Genomic DNA, 18,477 nt, shown 5'->3' on the forward strand with positions numbered 1-18,477 from the left:
CAGTCTGTATTAGGATAGGAACATAAGTTAACTATGTGGAACGAAAGGGACTATAACTGGTCAAGTGTTTCGACCAGGACTATAACTAAGCATCCGTCATGAGTGGCCCATAACAATGATGTGCAAAAGGTAATCAAGTCATAATTTGAAGTTAGTCCTTAGGGCGCTGAAGAGGCTAATCAATAAACAGCCCTACACTTCGAAACAGTCGAGAACTTCTACCTACTTTTTGGTCGCAGCAAGCTACGGTGGCAGCAAACTTGTTTCCTGACTACCCTCAAATTAAGGGTAATTTAAAACCTTCGTTTCCTGAGTACTCTCAAGTTAAGACAAAAAAAAAATCAAATTCAAAGCGTTGGGCAGGCACATAAGACACCACTAAACACTTGAGATAGGCTTATGATAAAAATAATTCGTAACAATAAAAAATGTAACGAACGAAGTCTTAAACACATACTCTAACTCTTCCCAGAGTCGACATAAACCTCTAGAAAGAATTAATTCATCACTTAAGGCCAGGCAGTCTAAGAGCATGGCCGTTGCAGCTGCAAATGACTCCATACGAACAACGCTGTGAGAAACATGCACGCAACGATAGTTTGCAGAGTATAGATGTACATGTAAAGATGATGGTTAAACGTCCCGTCGACGATGTCATTAGCGACGGAGTGCAGACTCGGGTAGGGGAAGGATGAAGGAAACGGCCGTGTCCATTTTCCTAAAGCTATTTTTTCCTTAAGCTAATTTGGTGGAGGGGAAGGTTAATAGAAAATCTCAATCTGCATAAGTGGATAGGTATTGATTCGCCCGTCCGCATGTGACTCCAGTCTCTTACAAAGGTGACACACCGCTCGCTTGCTCCCTGAACTAGTTGGCATCAAAGGATCGTGCGATAAACCACATTACTTGACGGAACTTTCAAAATCTGTGAAAGACAGAACGTCGAGTGAAAAATCGCCTAACGAAGGAATTAAAGCAGTAGAGAAGAAACTTTACGAGCTTTGTGAGGACAAGAAGCTGATAGGATCCGTAACTGGGCAAATAGCACTTTTTTATTCTACGACTGGCAACATTTATTCGTAGTTAAATAGTTGGTCATAAAGAACGACGTGTGCTACGGACGCATACGTTGCATATCTATCATCTGTGACGAAGATCTTAAAAAAAAGTACTTCAGTTTTTCAGCGACATTTTCTCATGACATTTCTCTTCTGCGTAAGGGCAGCCAATGTTGATAAGAACTTTATTTCAAGCCGTCCTGGTGTATCTGACAAAGCTCGCGGCTCTTGCAAAAGATGAGCGTTGTTTTCCCAAGACAACTTTTTTTAAAGTACTCATGTTATACAATGTTCCAGGAATGCTTATCCGGTCTGGGAATACAGGGCTACAACACTGATGTGCCAAAGAAACTGGTTTAGGCATGCCTATTCAAATGCACGAGACATGTAAACGGGCAGAACACGGCACTGCGGTCGGCAACGCCTACACAAGACAAGTGTTTGCTGCAGTTGTTAGATCGGTTACTACTGCTACAATGGCAGGTTATCAAGATTTAAGTGAGTTTGAACGTGCTGCTATAGTCGGCGCACGAGCTATGGGACACAGCGTCTCCGAGGTAGCGATGAAGTGGGGGTTTTCCCGTACGACAATTCCACGAGTGTACCGGGAATATCAGGAATCCGGTACAACATCAAATCTCCGACATCGCTGCGGCCGGAAAAAGATCCTGCATGAACGGGACCAACGAAGACTGAAGAGAATCGTTCAACGTGACACAAGTGCAACCCTTCCGCAAATTGCTGCAGATTTCAATGCAGGGCCATCAAACGCGTGTCAACGTGCGAACCATTCAACGAAACATTATCGGTATGTGCTTTCGGAGCCGAAAGCCCACTAGTGTACTCTTGATGACTGCACGATACAAACTTTCATGCTTCGCCTGGGCCCGTCAGCACCGACATTGGACTGTTGATGACTGGAAACATGTTGCCTGCTAGGACGAGTCTCGTTTCAAATTGCATCGAGCTTATGGACGTGTACGGGTATGGAGACAACCTCATGCATCCATGGACCCTGCATGTCAGCAAGGGACTGTTCAAACTGGTGGAGGCTCTGTAATGGTGTGGGGCGTGTGCAGTTGGAGTGATGTGGGACCCCTGATACGTCTAGATACGACTCCGACAGAATAGGCGTACGTAAACATTCTGTCTGATCATGTGCATCCGTTCATGTCCATTGTGCTTTCCGACGGACTTGGGCAGTTCCAGCAGGACAACACGACACCCCACACGTCCAGAATTGCTACTGAGTGGCTCCAGGAACACTCTTCTTAGTTTAAACAATTCAGCCGATCACCAGACTCCACAGACAAGAACATTAGTATTCTGGGTTGCCCTGCAATGTGCTGTTCAGAGGAGATCTCCACCACTTCGTACTCTTACTGATTTATGGACAGTGCTGCAGGATTCATTGTGTCAGTTACTTCCAGCACTACTTCAGACATTAGTCGAGGCCACGCTGCTCGTGGGGCCCTACACGATATTAGGCAGTTGTATCACTTTCTTTGGCTCTTCAACGTAAATATGTGTCATTAGTTTTCAAAGCTGTATATTTTACAAATTATTGCATGTATATATATGATTGGTGCATGAACAGAACCTTAAACTCACCAATTTTGCACTCTACAAATGTTCTATGAGTACCAATTTGGTTACACGACACACATCCAAGCGGTAGTCAGATTTGTTCCGTGTCTTATGTAGCAACATCCTGTCGATATCATCACAGCAATACTGATGCGTTCTCTGAAATGTTTCAGTGTTTTTGGCAGTGGGGGTGACTTAAAGGAATGGAGCGACATCATCTTCACAAGTATGCCCAATCGAGCGACGCGGAATTTCGTCGTTTAGATTGCGACGAACGTCGATGCTCCAATGACGGGGTCCCCGCCGTGGTGGACAATTAAAGTCTCGGAATGAGCAAAAAATTTAGAAATTTTTGGTAAGTTCTATGGGACCAAACTGCTGAGGTCATCGGTCCCTAGGCTTACACACTAGTTAGTCTAGCTTAGTTAACTTACACACCCATGCCCGAGGGAGGATTCGAACCTCCGACGGGGGAAGCCGCACCTCAGACCGCGCGGCGGGAATGAGCAGTCATTCATGGAAATGACCACAACATATCAAAGTAAGAGGTATCTGTCACAGTCTTCTCTCAGAAGAAAAACGGCCCATACAGCTTCGTCTGTGATACTGTACAGATATCGGCGAATCTCATTCATGCTCCACAACTTAATGAGGATGTTCAGTGTCCTACAGTATCACACTGTGGCGATTAACCTTTCCAGATAAAGGGAAGGTTGCTTCGTCGCTGAATATCAGCGTGGAGGCGAAATGTTTATGCTCAAGTGTTTTCTGCGTTGTGATGCAAAATTGAAGACGCCTGCCATAATTTTCCCATTTTAACTGTTAGTCGAGCTGCTGACGATAAGGTTTTAAATGTGGTCGCCGTATTCCAAGTTCGTGGCCTGCAGGTTCAAAATGGCTCTGAGCACTATGGGACTCAACTGCTGTGGTCATCAGTCCCCTAGAACTTAGAACTACTTAAACCTAACTAACCTAAGGACACCACACACATCCATGCCCGAGGCAGGATTCGAACCTGCGACCGTAGCAGTCGTACGGTTCCGGACTGCGCGCCTAGAACCGCGAGACCACCGCGTGGCCTGCAGGAACCGTCGATTTTTTTCGACTGCGTACGAAACATATCTCATCCTCTCCACTGTTTTATCTGGCACAATCGGTCGACCGATACTTCTTTGGGTACAGATACAACCAGTGTCCGTAATTTGTTGATAATAACGCACACTTCTTTGTTCACATGCCGATTCTTTTACGCAATTCCTTCTAAATGCTGCACTGTTGTAACAGATAACATCTCGCACATTTCATCACACAAAAACCTTTTCCTTGCGTTGTCGCCATTTTGTCAAGGAACTGTCCTCGTGACAGCAACTGCTGTGCACAATGCGATCTCTCTGAGTTTATGGTTCTACCCATGCATCAGTCATATTTGTACCTGTAATACATGGGAGCATATAAAACTCGGAAAAAACGAATGAGTCATTCATAATAGCCCTGTACTATGAATAGGAGAAAGGTGGAGTTTGTTTGACTGTGGAGAAAGACTAACATAAACGGTGAAGAACCTTAATTGCCAGAAGGGAAGCAATACACTGTACATCTCTGAAGAATGTGCTTGGAAAATTACAAGACTCATCTTTCAGCGTGCAAACCACGAATGTCCGTTAGCCGCCTACATGTTTATCCCGTAGAGATCGTGCAGATAAAATTACGAAAATAACAGCTCGCACAGAGGTGCAGAAGCATTCACTCTTTCCACTGAAATGTGAACGGATCAGGAAGAGACCTTACTGTATCGTCCAGTGACAAGAATCTTTTGCCACGCTGTTTACAGTTGTTTAGAGCTACGCATGAAGATATAGACGTGTGAGTTATGTAGAAAATGAAAGAAAACGCTAAATATAGCCTTCCCTGGTAATCTAGTGGATTCGAACCTGGTTACTTCCGTAGTGGTGGATTGGCTCAATGGCTTAGGTATAAAGATATAAACTGTACTTTAATGTGTCTGTGGTACTGTAGCCGGCCGAAGTGGCCGCGCGGTTCTGGCGCTGCAGTCTGGAACCGCGAGACCGCTACGGTCGCAGGTTCGAATCCTGCCTCGGGCACGGATGTGTGTGATGTCCTTAGGTTAGTTAGGTTTAACTAGTTCTCAGTTCTAGGGGACTAATGACCTCAGCAGTTGAGTCCCATAGTGCTCAGAGCCATTTGAACCATTTTTGTGGTACTGTATTTTATGTGTTATTGTGATTGTTATGTATCATAAGCTAAATAAATAAATAAATTTTTCACATACATGAACGAGGAAAACCATTTGTGTAAGACAAGAATTTAGTTCGATAAGCAAATACATTTCATAACCCGTTTATATTTTTACATGGATCTTTAAACTTTGTTCTCCTTTGACATAATCTGTTCTTTCTTGTTTCGTGTTACAATGAAGTATTACATAGTTCACGTTATTCAGTTTTTCAATTAATTAGGTTTTATTTTTATTATGAACTAAGAAGATTGTTTAGTTGGCCGGCCGGAGTGACCGAGCGGTTCTAGGCGCTACAGTCTGGAACCGCGCGACTGCTACGGTCGCAGGTTCGAATCCTGCTTCGTTCTTGGATGTGTGTGATGTCCTTAGGTTAGTTAGGTTTAAATAGTTCTTAGTTCTAGGGGACTGGTGACCTCAGAAGTTAAGTCCCATTGTGCTCAGAGCCATTTGAACCATTTAATTAGTTAAATTAATAATCTCATAAGAAACAGTTAGGGTTTCCATTTAAATAAAATGTACCTTGGTTAGTGTGGAATATCTGTTAGTTGCAGTGCCGAACACCTTTTTCATGTATGGATAAATCTGGGAAAAGTTGTAGATTTTGCTTCATCAAAGTATTTGAAAGAATATAGACTTCTTGAAGTTTTCCCTACTTAGTTTGCTTTTTGACTAAAGTGGGAGGAGGGTGGCCAGAGTAATGGTGTACTGTAGTGTGTGTGTGTGTGTGTGTGTGTGTGTGTGTGTGTGTGTGTGTGTGTGTCTTTGGGAGGGGGGCGGGCTAGCTGTGAAAGACAATGTGTGAGCGACGTTTTGTTGAGTTGAGAGTGGGCTTGACATGTAGAAAGTGGAGAAAATCGACTTTGTGAACTTGCATCGGGACTTCAATGACTGTAGTTGCTCTCCTGCACAAAACTTGTTCCATCTGAAACGTCTGTCAGTTATCCAGTATTTTTTTGCCATCCAATGTAGCTCGGGACCTACATTCGACCAGACGAAGGTGGAGCACTGTCCAGAACAACCCTCAGATTGAGTGCTATCTGACTTCAGAAGCTCCTCGTCTTCCCCGTCTGGTACATTACTCGGCAGTCGTGACAACTAGACTGCCGAATTCGTAAATCTGACGGTAGGTAGAGCGGTATTGCACCCCATACAGTTTGAGAAAGTGATATACAGACTGAGAAAGTGTCAACTCGCATATATTTCGAAAAACTCTCTTGTAGCGTAGAAAATGGTATTTCATCTCGGCGACTGATCCGTACGAATCGATAAATGAAGTATAGCTGAACTCCTATACTATAGCAATTTAACTGTCATTTTTGTGTGTGGCAAAACGCGTCCGGGTGCGCAAGATAAATAAAGAAATTTAATGTGCAGCGTAAAAAATACGTTTTTCTTTTGATCCACTGTAATTTACTTTATCTTACATCAGATGAATCAAAATCATAAAAGTTTTTGCAAAAAAATAACAGAACTAACTTGCTCTGTCCACTTCACAGACAACAGTGGTGGTACGCACCAGCCGACCTTATTATTCATTGATGGCCTACATAAATAAGTACATTATGTTAATTAAAAACAAGAAACTGCAATATGAGACAAAATCACAAATGTTTATTAAATTTTTTGAGTGTTATTTTTCTACTGCTCATTGTGTTGTATTAAATGGTTCAAATGGCTCTGAGCACTATGGGACTTAACTTCTGAGGTCATCAGTCCCCTACAACTTAGAACTAATTAAACCTAACTAATCTAACGACATCACACACATCCATGCCCGGTGGCAGGATTCGAACCTGCGACCGTAACAGCAGCGCGGTTCCAGACTGTAGCGCCTAGAGCCGCTCGGCCAATCCGGCCGGCGTGTTGTATCACAGCAACCTTAATTTGATTTCATGTCACTTGCTATAAACAGGTAAGACACTTGAATATGCCCATCCCTGTAATGCGCATTCACGAATCCATGTCACTTCCGTTTGAAATTTAGAGGACAGCAGCTGATAGCTGCGAGTTGTGCACGCTCCTGAGTTGTCAGTACTGGAACACAACAACATTCCCCCACTCACGTCCTCTAACCCTGCAGAGGCCACGCTACTTCCCATTCCGCCCCTGAAGTAGGTGGCAAACTTTAACTCACGGGCCAACTCGCCAACGCTAATGAAAATTAAGCAAATTTTAAAAATTACTGTCTCTGTAAAGTATTTTTGTTTGTTACTGAGCAAGAAAAATACACTCCTAAAAGGCCCTTAACGTTAGCTGACGTTTTTGGTTTCTGCTGTTAGTTGCTATACTCTGTTCATCGTAAGAATAAACCTGGTGTAAACATTACGCCATGTATTCTTCCGCGTTTGCTTGAATCTCATTGGATTTCGTTTCACGTGGAGCGGAAGCCAACCTGTGACCAGTACAGTCAAGTACGATCATGAGGACGCGTTTTATGCTGTGTCACGCGCACATAGGCTGAGCGTTAATGTGGGACAGCGGCTTTATTGGCTCAGTAAACTTGGACAGCACCGGCCAGCCAGCGGTCCGACTAACCTGCAAGGATCTGAGCAATTGCACTTCAGACGTAAAATGAGACGAGCAAAGAAACGCTATCTATTGCTTCGAATGTCTTTTGATTTTTAAAGAGAGTAAAATAATATTCGGAGAAACTCCAGCACTACCGCGCGATTCTTAGCTGACAGACGGAAAGCACAAAATGCCATTATTGTCACCTGACATAGTATTCTAATTACAAACAAGAGTGATGAAAATTTCTAACTTAAACATATGGTAATTTTTCTGAGCGAGCTGTGTGTAATGCAGAAGCATACTGCAGGGATTTCACCACACTGTTGAATACTGAAGCCACTGAAAATATTAATTACAGTCAATCGTCTGGAAATCTCTTAGCTCCTTCCTTATCCGAATCCGAGAAGTACATTCTGGAAGTGTCACCTGCTATGTTGATGGCGAGCCTATCAACAACAGAATCCACGAAGGCAACCAGGCGCCGCATTTTCTCCTCTTCTTTTATGACGCGTCATTCTATATCCCGCCAGCGTTGTGCAGCGACATGTGAAGAAGTGGCGTGCGTTAGTTGCTTCCAGTAAGTACGGCAGCTTAACAGTCTTGTTACTTCTCGGACCACCACAACTTAGCTCCAGATCAGTTCTGTTGGGTTCATGTTGTAATGGTACAGTAGCAAATGTAAAAATGCAGCATTTGTATGATGTGCTCGATGCTGTGAAAATGATTGTTTTCCATGTTTCCATCTCTGTGGTTCAAAAGGATGGACATAGTCCAAATAAAGAGGATTTGTTTTGTTTTTCATTTTGGCCTTAAAAAATTAAATTTTTATGTTTTCTTAATGTAAGCTACTTTTATAAACAGTCTTTCATGAAACATCGATAATTAAGAATTTGTATTTGAAATGAAGACAGGAATTTCGTGTCCAATATGTAATTAGAAACAGGAAGACTTGCATATTCATTAAAAATAGTGATGAGTTTTATAATTACTGTAATTAGTTAAAACTGACTGTATTTAGTAAAAATTCCATTACACTACCGACTGCGTTACACGTACGATGTGTATTTATGTATCAACTGCTGGGAAACCTTCAGAGTCGATTATCCCCGTAAATTTATAAGAAAAACATTAACAACACGCTATTTCTCGGCACTTTTTAACCGTGTTCCACACGCGTGTTTCAGTACGGAACAGAGAGCAGCCTCAGCCATTTTCATACTGCGCATTAACAGCGCGACAATCAGAGCACAACAGTGCACAGACGCTGTGAATGCACACGATTTTTGAAATAAAAACTACGTAGCTAAAGCGTGATTAAGAAAAACGTTGATGGCTGTCAATACAATTGAACAGCTTAAAGTTTCATTTAACGTAACTTAGTAATAATAAACCTAATACACACGTAGGACCTGCTTGCGTGTGCTGCGGCTTCTGACCAATCATTGCGATTGTGTTTGTTTACATCAGATTTATTCTTACGATGAACGGATTATAGAAGCATATTGCTACATTATAAAACACGGCTGAGAACCGTGGCCAGCACCAACACTTGAACGAGGCCGCAAGGCTGCAGTCTGGCGGGCACTGTTCTGAGCTGCCTGCTGAAAGATGATGGAAAACCTGAAAGCGTGCAGACGCACGTGCACGTGCACGTGCTTTCCAGCGTCCAGATTTCGTTTTGGGCTGGGAACGCGGACGTTTCTGCTTCCTGCTCTTTTTGCTCCACTCACCCAGGATGGCGCGCAGGTGTCCCTCGAGCGTCTGCAGGATGGTGGACTTGATGTCCTTGACGGTCTTGCCCAGGAACTGCTCGGAGGCGGTCTGCAGCAGCTCGTCCGCCTTCATGATCTTACACTGCGCCACGCCGGTGACCGTCAGCGGCACCCCCTGCGCCGTCTCCACGCTCTCGCACATCGGGTTCAGCGTCATCACCTGAAAGCACGCCGGTCAGCCTTCGGTTCTAGTGGAGGTCACACTTTGTTCGTGATTTACGGTGATTCTCAAGTACACTCACTATCTGACGGAAAGTCTCCGAACACCCTTGTAATGCGGAAATGACCGTTAGACCTCACGAACGGTGGCAGGGAGTACTCTGTTGTCACTAGGGAAGCAGTAAGAGCAGAATGTGTCGGCGAGTAGAACTCGAACGTGAACCAGTCACTGAATACTGGAAATGCGGAGGAGCAATCGCAGCTACACCGAGACTACAAGACCTCACGTACTGGCGGAGCGGACAGTCGACTGTCGAGCACTGCAGAGAATGGCGGAAGTAGCCGCTCGTAATTTCCAGAGTACCACCAACCGTCCAGCCACCAGAATGACTGTGTGTAGAGAATTAGAACGAATGGGGTGCAATGGTTGCCCAGCCCTCGCTAACCTACCCGTTCCTGTACTCAATGCTAGGCGACCCTAGAGGCTGAGCAAAGAGCGGTGGATGACTGGAAACAAGTGATTTGGGATGGTGAATCACGTTATATCCCGTGGGAATCCGATGAAAAGTTTTACGTTTGACTAGTGCCTGCAGAACGGTACCTACCACCGTCTTTAGTGCATTTCAGCCGGATAATGCTCGTCCGCACACGGCGAGAGTTTCTACTGCTTATTTTCGTGCTTATCAGTCTATCTCGGCCAGCAAGGTCTCCGGATTGCTCCCCAACTGAGGACGTTGGAGTACTATCGACAGGGTTTTTGATGATCTAACGCGCCAGCTGAACAAAGTTTGGCACGATATCCCTCAGGAGGACATCCAAAAACTCTCTCAATCAATGTCAAGCCAAATAACTGCTTCCACAAGGGCCAGAGGCGGAGCAAATCGTTATTGATTTGCTTGTGGAGGTCTTTCTCTTGAATAAATCATCCAGTTTTTCTGAAATTGTAGTCATTTATATCTCTGTAGATGTACATCACATCTACTGATTTCCGTCCCGTTCAGATAACTCCTTTGTGGTGCGTTTCAGAGCGTTTATGTGGCCAAGTCGCCACGTTTATCATACTAATGATGCCTATGATTACAGTTATAATAAAAATAACAATACAGTATATAAAGTGTTTGACTACAGCATTTTATCACCTTCAGTGCTTAGAAAATCTTTATAGCACGACTTGAAAAAATTAAATTCAAATTATTTGAAAGATACTAGTCACAAAATTTGATAAATACTGCAGCATGAAACTGATTCAAGAACTATAACTGCAACAAAAATTCACAACATTAGCAACCATATAATTTATTTCACATAAAATTGAAGAGTACACTCAGTTTTATCAGTATTTCTCTTAGCATTACTATTGTGAATGCAACTTTCTACAATATGGTTACGAAAGCGCGCAAAGGAGGAGAATGCTTTTTCCCGCATACGTCTGGGAGAGGTCAAACTGTATGTTGTTATTTTCTTACCAGAAAATCTTTCCCCCTCTCTGTCATCCCACTTAGCTTTCTTGCAGTCACGAACGTGACTGATTTGTTGCTGTGAGCAGGTGCTATAACCTTCGCTGGGACGCTTTAGTTGACTGGAATGTTTTCTGCTGCCATTCAGGTCACAAGATGATCTCCGTCGGCTATCTCTCATACAAGCAACTAAACATTGGATCTCCTTACCATTACAGAGAACCCTAATGTCCGTGCTACGTTATTCTCCTAGATTTGGCTAAAACGTCTGGAAAGTGATACATGTAACAATACAAATGGTTTTGGTAAATCGTTGTTTGGAGGGCGTCGTCACCCCAGTGACACTCCCCTTGGATCACGCCCGATGTATAGTGTTAGGAATTCCTGAAGGGAGAGAGACCGGCGGATGGTGAACAGAAAGAGGACACGGGCGTGCCCTAGAAACGCGCAAAGAGCCCGAGAAGTACTTTTTGTTCACTACGACGTGAACGAGGGCTCCCTAGTTTCGGATCAGCTGAAGCCGGTAGAAGGCGATCGACTTCGGGTCACAACTGGTTTAGGCCCAGCAGCTGCTAACGTTGGCGGTCTAACAGTACAGTTCCTATTTGAACCGTAGCGGTTACAGAGTTACTATCATGCAGTGCCACGCCAAACCAGTAAGCACACATTCAGGGTCAGAACTGAGTGACGAAGGCGCGGGTTCTTCCTCGCGTACCGCCGCGCCCCCTGTCGGTAGCCGATGTTCTGCGAGTCTATTGGCGGAGCTTGATTCCTCCGCTCCCCACACCTGCCTGAGGATCAGTCGGGGACTTTTGGAACAGACTATACGTTCAGCTGCCTGCCGAATCGGAATGATATTTTATTCCTCCCTGTACAATACTCACATTCCTCACGGCCTGTCAGAGTTGTCTTAAGCGTATCTTTTGATCATAGGTGGTGGTAACGAAAATATGTGTAGTATGTTGCCATATTTTTTTTATATTCTATGATGAGTACGGAAGCAGTCGAGCTAAACGTCCCCATCCGATGGGCAAATCACCATCACCACCTCGTGACACACTACAGAGAGATTTGAAATTTTATCCAGGACCATGGTGCAATGTTTGGCGATCAGGAACTTTACGCTACCACCTCATCTCCCCTTCCTATACAAATACTGACGGTGAACATATTTTTTCCGTCGTCACGATTCAAACTGGCTACCTCCGACTCTAGAGCCAAGGCGCAGATGTCACTTAACGACCTCGGCTAAGGACACGCAATAGAACCATTAATATTCTCAATATACATAAATGATGTATCAGATATTACCATCAGAACCAACAAACTGGTCGCTGACGACGCTATGGTCTGCAGGAAAGCATCGTCTTTGGATGACTGTAAAGAAATTCAGAAGCATTTGTACAAAACTTCAGTTTGTGCAAAGTTTAACATCTTTCTGCTAAATTGGCTTTGGGAATGTACGAATAGATGTATGTATAGATTTACTATTTCTAATTTACATTAACAATCTCCCATGGGGATCCTGTAAGGTGGAACAGTAACACAATAATTACGGACGGGACATCACAGAGGTTAGGAGCGAAACCTGACAAGGCACTTAGAGCGATCAAAAATTGATCGACAAACAAGGTGGTCTTTATGTACATCCCTGCTGTTTAGACAACATCAGCATGTGTACAATCATGTGTGTTGTGAAAATATGTTCAGTTCTTTTATAAACAATAGTGTAGACAAGATCAGTTACAGAAAGGCAAAAAATGAACCAAAAAACGAAAAACGCATGATAGTTGGAAGAAACTAGTTGAAATTTGTGGGGATAAATGATAAACTAAAAACTGAGAAATCAGTTGCAATCGGCTCGTATTTACTAGTATCCTCTACAAGAGAACATTTTCCACTTTGTAATTGAAGGAAAACACATCCGTGTCAAAACATTTATTTGTTCATTCCTGCTAACTAACTAAACCTGCAGTCGCGTTACGTAATGCACAGTGTGTAACACAACCTGCAACTGTACAAATATTAAAGGAGGCAATCATACAATCGTTATTTGGCGTTGAATAAATTTGCTAGAGCTAGCATAATCTGCCGTAAGAACCCACCACCTAACTCTTTAAAGTGAAATATCGGCATTATGTCACTTTGAGTACATATGCCGTTTTACATGGAAATTATGGTCTAGTATTTGTGGAGCAACCTGTGCTCCGGCACTCCGAATCTATATTCAGCCATTCAAGAAAAACAAAGTATAACTGCTTACTGTAGCTAAACGCTGTTATTACACTCGGAGAGCTAACGATTTATTCTGTCCAACATTACGCCATCGAGTCTGCTGGAAGTCTTTCTGACACGAAACAGTTTTCTCTTTCTGAGCGTAAGATGGCCAGCATGTCATGAGGGAAGTTTCCCTGGGTTCACATCCGTGGTTCTACACCTTCAGAGCGGTCCTGTGCCAGCATCCACCTCCGGAGGCATTTCTTACGGACTGGCACTGAACACTCGGCTCTGGCCGCTTACTTAAATTCACAATGTATTTGTCTTCTATTAGTAGTTCTTTTGTCACTGATCTTCCGTACACTCTTTACTACTCGCATCATTGGAAAGGCCATGTCCTGATATTGGGTTTGTTGCAACTTCTGATGATGTTTCACCATGTGCAGCTGTGTTAGAATTCGCTGGTCTATAATTCCTAATGAACTATTTTGACTGCTACTGACTTCTTTCTTATTCGAGAATTCCTGTATCTTGATATGCATCTAGTTTGATTGTAGATGCATTATCCGCTAGAGTATCAAGCAGCTGCCAGTTTTCTTCATTAAGGGCTATGCTACACAGAATACCAAACCTCATGTTCTCTCCCTGTCTACACTCTGTATACTGGTCACGCCAAATAAAATATGATCAGGTGTGTCCACCAACCCACAGTTGCAGGTCTGTCTCTCTATCTTGATAATTCTACATAAATACACAGTATAAGTGACATGTCATGCCGGAAAACGTTTCATCCCTTTGGAAGGCTTTACATAATTTAGAAGAAATCTTTCATGGGTGTTTGAGAGAAAAACCCATGCACCACGTCAGAACACTGCAGACACTTTTTATTTGTAACTATTTCTAGAGAATTCACATTGTTATTTTTCTGCGCAGTATTTTCACGTCTCGTACGGTGCTGACGTTGCAAAGTTAACAAAACCGCAGCCATTTTATTGGCACATTGTTCTCACCAAACTTTCATATTGTATTTATTTCAGTTCCGTTTTCTCTGTTCTTTTTTGTGCTTGCGTTCCTGCACACGGCTTTCTACTGTGTCACGTGTTGCAAACACAATGGGGGTGCCGAATTAGGTATGGTTTTTGAGCGAGCCGTTGCAATTACCGCTACTGGGAAATGAGGAAATTTATATTCTCCAATCGCATGCGATCCACTTACAAGCGAGTTTGCGCTTGCCTCCCTTTAGGAAATATCTTGCAGAATTTGGATATTTTAGACGTTTAACTATCTTTTGTAGGATTTGTTAATCAGCGTGATTTGCAATTAATTCTGCTGTATTCATTTGTTCCAATGTGAACAACTTCCGGGAGAATATCTTTGATACCAATGCACTTTTACAAGGAGCTGAACACATTCATATAATACACTTATGTACGCAAATCATTCCCAGTTGCAAACGGTTTGTAAGCGTGCGATTGTACTTCACTATCTCGTCCAGCATTTAAAACAGACACGTGTGTTTAATAATGGGGCGGAACGTACGCATTCAGATTTATGTTTCATCTTCAGAAATAATTAATTCAGTAATATAATATGCAACATCGTGGAATAATGTGCCTTAATTAGCGTAGACACGCTCCTTTCTTAACTGAGAAAGTAACGGATTATGCACTTTGCCTGAGAATATTGTCACACTGTACGTTAGATGTGCCACTTGTACCTAAACTCACAGCGCCTCCACAATTAAACACGGTAAGAATGCACCAAACAAATATGTCGAAGTTGAAGGTACAGGAAATGTGACAGGCGCAGCCAAAAGTGCCCGACTGAAACTGCTCACGCCAGAAAATTTGAACAACGCAAAAGGTGCATATTCTTTGAGTCCCACGAAGTCTGTGAAATGGTTTTTTAGTCAGTATGGCCTATTGGTAGCTATTGCTACTCGTATGTTCAATAACTTACCAGAGCATATCAAAGGTCTTGTAAGTGACAAAGATCGGTTTCAGAGTGAATTAAAGAACTTCCCGTTGGCCAACTCCTTCTACTCCTTCGATGAATATCTTCACAAGGATTATAGCTCATAACTCTGTCTGCATTAGAATTGTACAATATCCTTGTATCTGAGGAAAAAAAATCGAAAACTTTGTGGATACATGGCTGCAAAAGAATTCAAACGTCTGGGTAACGGAAAACTCAAATCAGCTCCACGAGTCCCTTTTGCACGCACGCGCAAGAAACAGGTATTTACTGTACAATGTAACGTAGACACATCATTGTCACATTCTTTCGTGGCAGAACACCGAGTACTACACGCATTGATCAGCCAGGGCCTGTCGATGTGAACCCTTCCAAGGGATAGCAGCGTCACCTGGCCAGGAATGACTGATAAGACACGAGCACGATGTATGTAATACCAGTGAGCGTGCTGTCCGCGTGTAGGATGTGGGAGGCGCGCGACCTTTCTGAGTTTGACCGAGAGCAGATTCTGATGGCCGGAGGCTCGGCACGAGCATTTCGGAAACTGCACGACTTGTCGGGTGTCCGAGGAGTGCTGTGGCGAGTGTCTTCGAAACGTGGCGAGACAAAGGTGAAATCACGTCCAGACGTCGTGGGGTTGGGCATCCCCTCTTTACAGATGTAGGACGTCGCAGGCTGGGAAGACTGGCAAAACAGTACAGGCTGACAACTGTGGCGGAACTACCATCAGACTTTGATGCTGGGCAGAATACAAGAGTGTGTGAACACACAGTGCACCGATCATTCCTAAAGATGGGCCTCAGCAACCGACTACCCATGCATGCATCAATGTTAATGTCATGACATCGGCAACTACGACTGAAATAGGCAAGTGACTATCGGCACTGGACGTTGGCGCAGTGGCAGAGCGTTGCACGGTCTGATGAATCCGATAACTTCTTCATCACTTCGAAGGGAGGGCGCGAATCCGCTATCTTCCAGGGGAACAGCTCCTCGGCACCTGTGCTGCGGGACGGAGATAGTCCGGCGGCGGCCCCATCATGCTGTGGGGAACGTTCACGCAGCCACCCGTGGATCCAGAGGAGCTGGTGCCGTGCATCACGGAGCCCAGGGAGACTCTACACTGGCTGCAGACCACGTACACCCTTTCGTGACGATCTTGTTTCTCGACGGCAGTGGCATTTTTCAACAAGATAATGCGCCATGTCACAAGGCTAGGAGTGTGGGTCGCCGACCGAGACAGACGCAGCAACAGGCAAGTAAACCACTTTTCTGACATTTGCGAGTTCCTAACCAGGAGCGAATTTTATTATATCATCTGTGTGCTTTAATAGTTTAGTTTCTTGAGTTTCTGCGTGTAAATTTAATATCTAATAGCTACAGTTCTCGCGTCTTCGTTTGCATCGGAAAGTAAACTGATATTACACCGACATTACAAGTTCCTAATCAGGGGTGAGTTATCTAGTTTCACCTGAGTGCTTCGGTAGTTAGGTTTTTGAATATCGGCGTATTATTAGACGCAGTTCCTGCGTTTTCGTAAGGGTCTACAGTAGAGTTGCGCAGCACGTGCCGATAGTCCGTATATCTGCAATCTGCATAGTTTAGTTTTGCACGGTCTTTAGTATGGACAGGGACTGCGATTGTTGTGTGCGTATGCAAGCCGAGTTGGTGATACTTCGCTCTCAGCTCCAGGCTGTGATGGCTTCAGTTACACAGCAAGAGGCTGCAGTGGATGGCTGCCACTGTTGTGGGCCGGCTGTGGGGATCCAACGGACGTCCAGCACGTCCAGACCTCCGATCGGTCCTCACTGGTGGCCAACCCAGTTACTGCTCGCTCTGAGGCTGAACCCTCACCCCGGGGCGAAGCAGGCGGCGAAAGACTTCCCAGGCGGCCGCACGTAGGGCCTCCCTCCCCGGTTTGTCTGACAAACAGGTTCCAGGTGCTGTCTGTGGCTGACACTGTCGCTGAGCCAGATGCTGTCGCCTGTCCTGTTTCAGAGGAAACCACTCAGCCTGCAAGATCTGGGCAATCGCAGAGGGTGGGACTATTGCTAGTCGGGAGCTCCAACGTTAGGCGCGTTATGGGGCCCCTTAGGGTTTTGGTTCACAATGTGCACTCCGTGTGCATACCGGGTGGAGCCATTCCAGATGTGGAAAGGGTCCTCCCGGATGCCATTAAGAGCACAGGGTGCAGCTAACTGCAGGTGGTTGCTCACCTCGGTACCAACAACGTGTGACACTTTGGATCAGAAGAGATTCTCTCTGGTTTCGAGGGCTAACAGAAGTGGTAAAGGCTGCCAGTCTTGCTTGCAAGATGAAAGCAGAGCCGACCATTTGCAGAATAGTCGACAGGCCGGACTGCGGACTTCTGGTACAGAGACGAGTGGAGGGTCTGAATCAGAGGCTCAGACGGTTCTGCGACCGTGTAGGCTGCAGATTCCTCGACTTGCGCCAAACGTTGGTTGGGTTTCGGGATCCGCTGAATAGGTCAGGTGTCCACTATACGCAGGAGGCGGCTACACGGGTAGCAGGGGCTGTGTGGCGTAGACTGGGCCGCTTTTTAGATTAGAGGATCTCAGGAAAACACAATAAGGGCTTCAGTCAAAGAGGGTGAAGGCTGAACACAGGAAGAACGTACATACAGGAACCATTTGTATAACAGTTGTAAACTGTCGTAGCGGTGTTGGGAAAGTACCAGAGCTCCAAGCGCTAATAGAAAGCACTGATGCTCAAATCGTTATAGGCACTGAAAGCTGGCTAAAGCCGGAGATAAGCTCAGCCGAAATTTTTGCGAAGAACTTAACGGTGTTCCGAAAGGACAGGCTAAACACGGTTAGCGATGGTAGCGTGTTTGTTGCTGTTAGAAGTAGTTTAACTTGTCGCGAAATTGAAGAAGATACTTCCTGTGAGTTAGTATGGGCAGAGGTCATTGTCGGCAACTGGAATAAAATAATAATTGGATTCTTTTACCGACCTCCCAATTCAGATGATACAGTTGCTGAAAGGCTTGAGTTTGATTTAGTAAACGGTAGAACGGTAGTAAAAACGGTAGTAAAAACACACTTGACCTCGTAGCAACAAATAATCCTGAGTTAATAACGAGCATCAAAACCGATTCAGATATTAGTGAACACAGGGTTGTCGTAGCGAGATTGAATATTGTAATCCCAAAATCATCGAAAAATAAGCGAAACATATACCTTTTCAAAGAAGCAGATAAAAATTCACTTGACACCTTCCTCAGAGACAATCTCCGCTCATTCCAAATTAATAATATAAGTGTAGACCAGATGTGGCTTAGATTCAAAGAAATAGTATCGGCAGCAATTGAGAGATTTATGCCAAATAAATTAACAAACGACGGAGCTGATCCTCCTTGGTACACAAAACGGGTTAGAACACTGTTGCAGAAATAACGAAATAAACATGCCAAATTTAAACAGACGCAAAATCCCCAAGATTGGCGATCTTTTACAGAAACTCGA

The 18,477-nt window shown here is 44.3% G+C and overlaps 1 protein-coding gene across 1 annotated transcript in view; it reads right to left on the bottom strand.

The window, feature by feature from the left end:
* LOC124711675 (flotillin-2) overlaps nucleotides 1-18,477 on the bottom strand; it is a 328,442-nt gene that overhangs the window by 305,393 nt on the left and 4,572 nt on the right. The window contains exon 2 of the mRNA XM_047241871.1: nucleotides 9,144-9,345. Coding sequence (XP_047097827.1) covers nucleotides 9,144-9,342 — 199 coding nt within the window. The 5' untranslated portion in view covers nucleotides 9,343-9,345. The remainder of the gene's footprint in view (nucleotides 1-9,143; nucleotides 9,346-18,477) is intronic.

The sequence above is a fragment of the Schistocerca piceifrons genome, chromosome 8, assembly GCF_021461385.2.
Source record: "Schistocerca piceifrons isolate TAMUIC-IGC-003096 chromosome 8, iqSchPice1.1, whole genome shotgun sequence".
Lineage (NCBI taxonomy): Eukaryota > Metazoa > Arthropoda > Insecta > Orthoptera > Acrididae > Schistocerca > Schistocerca piceifrons.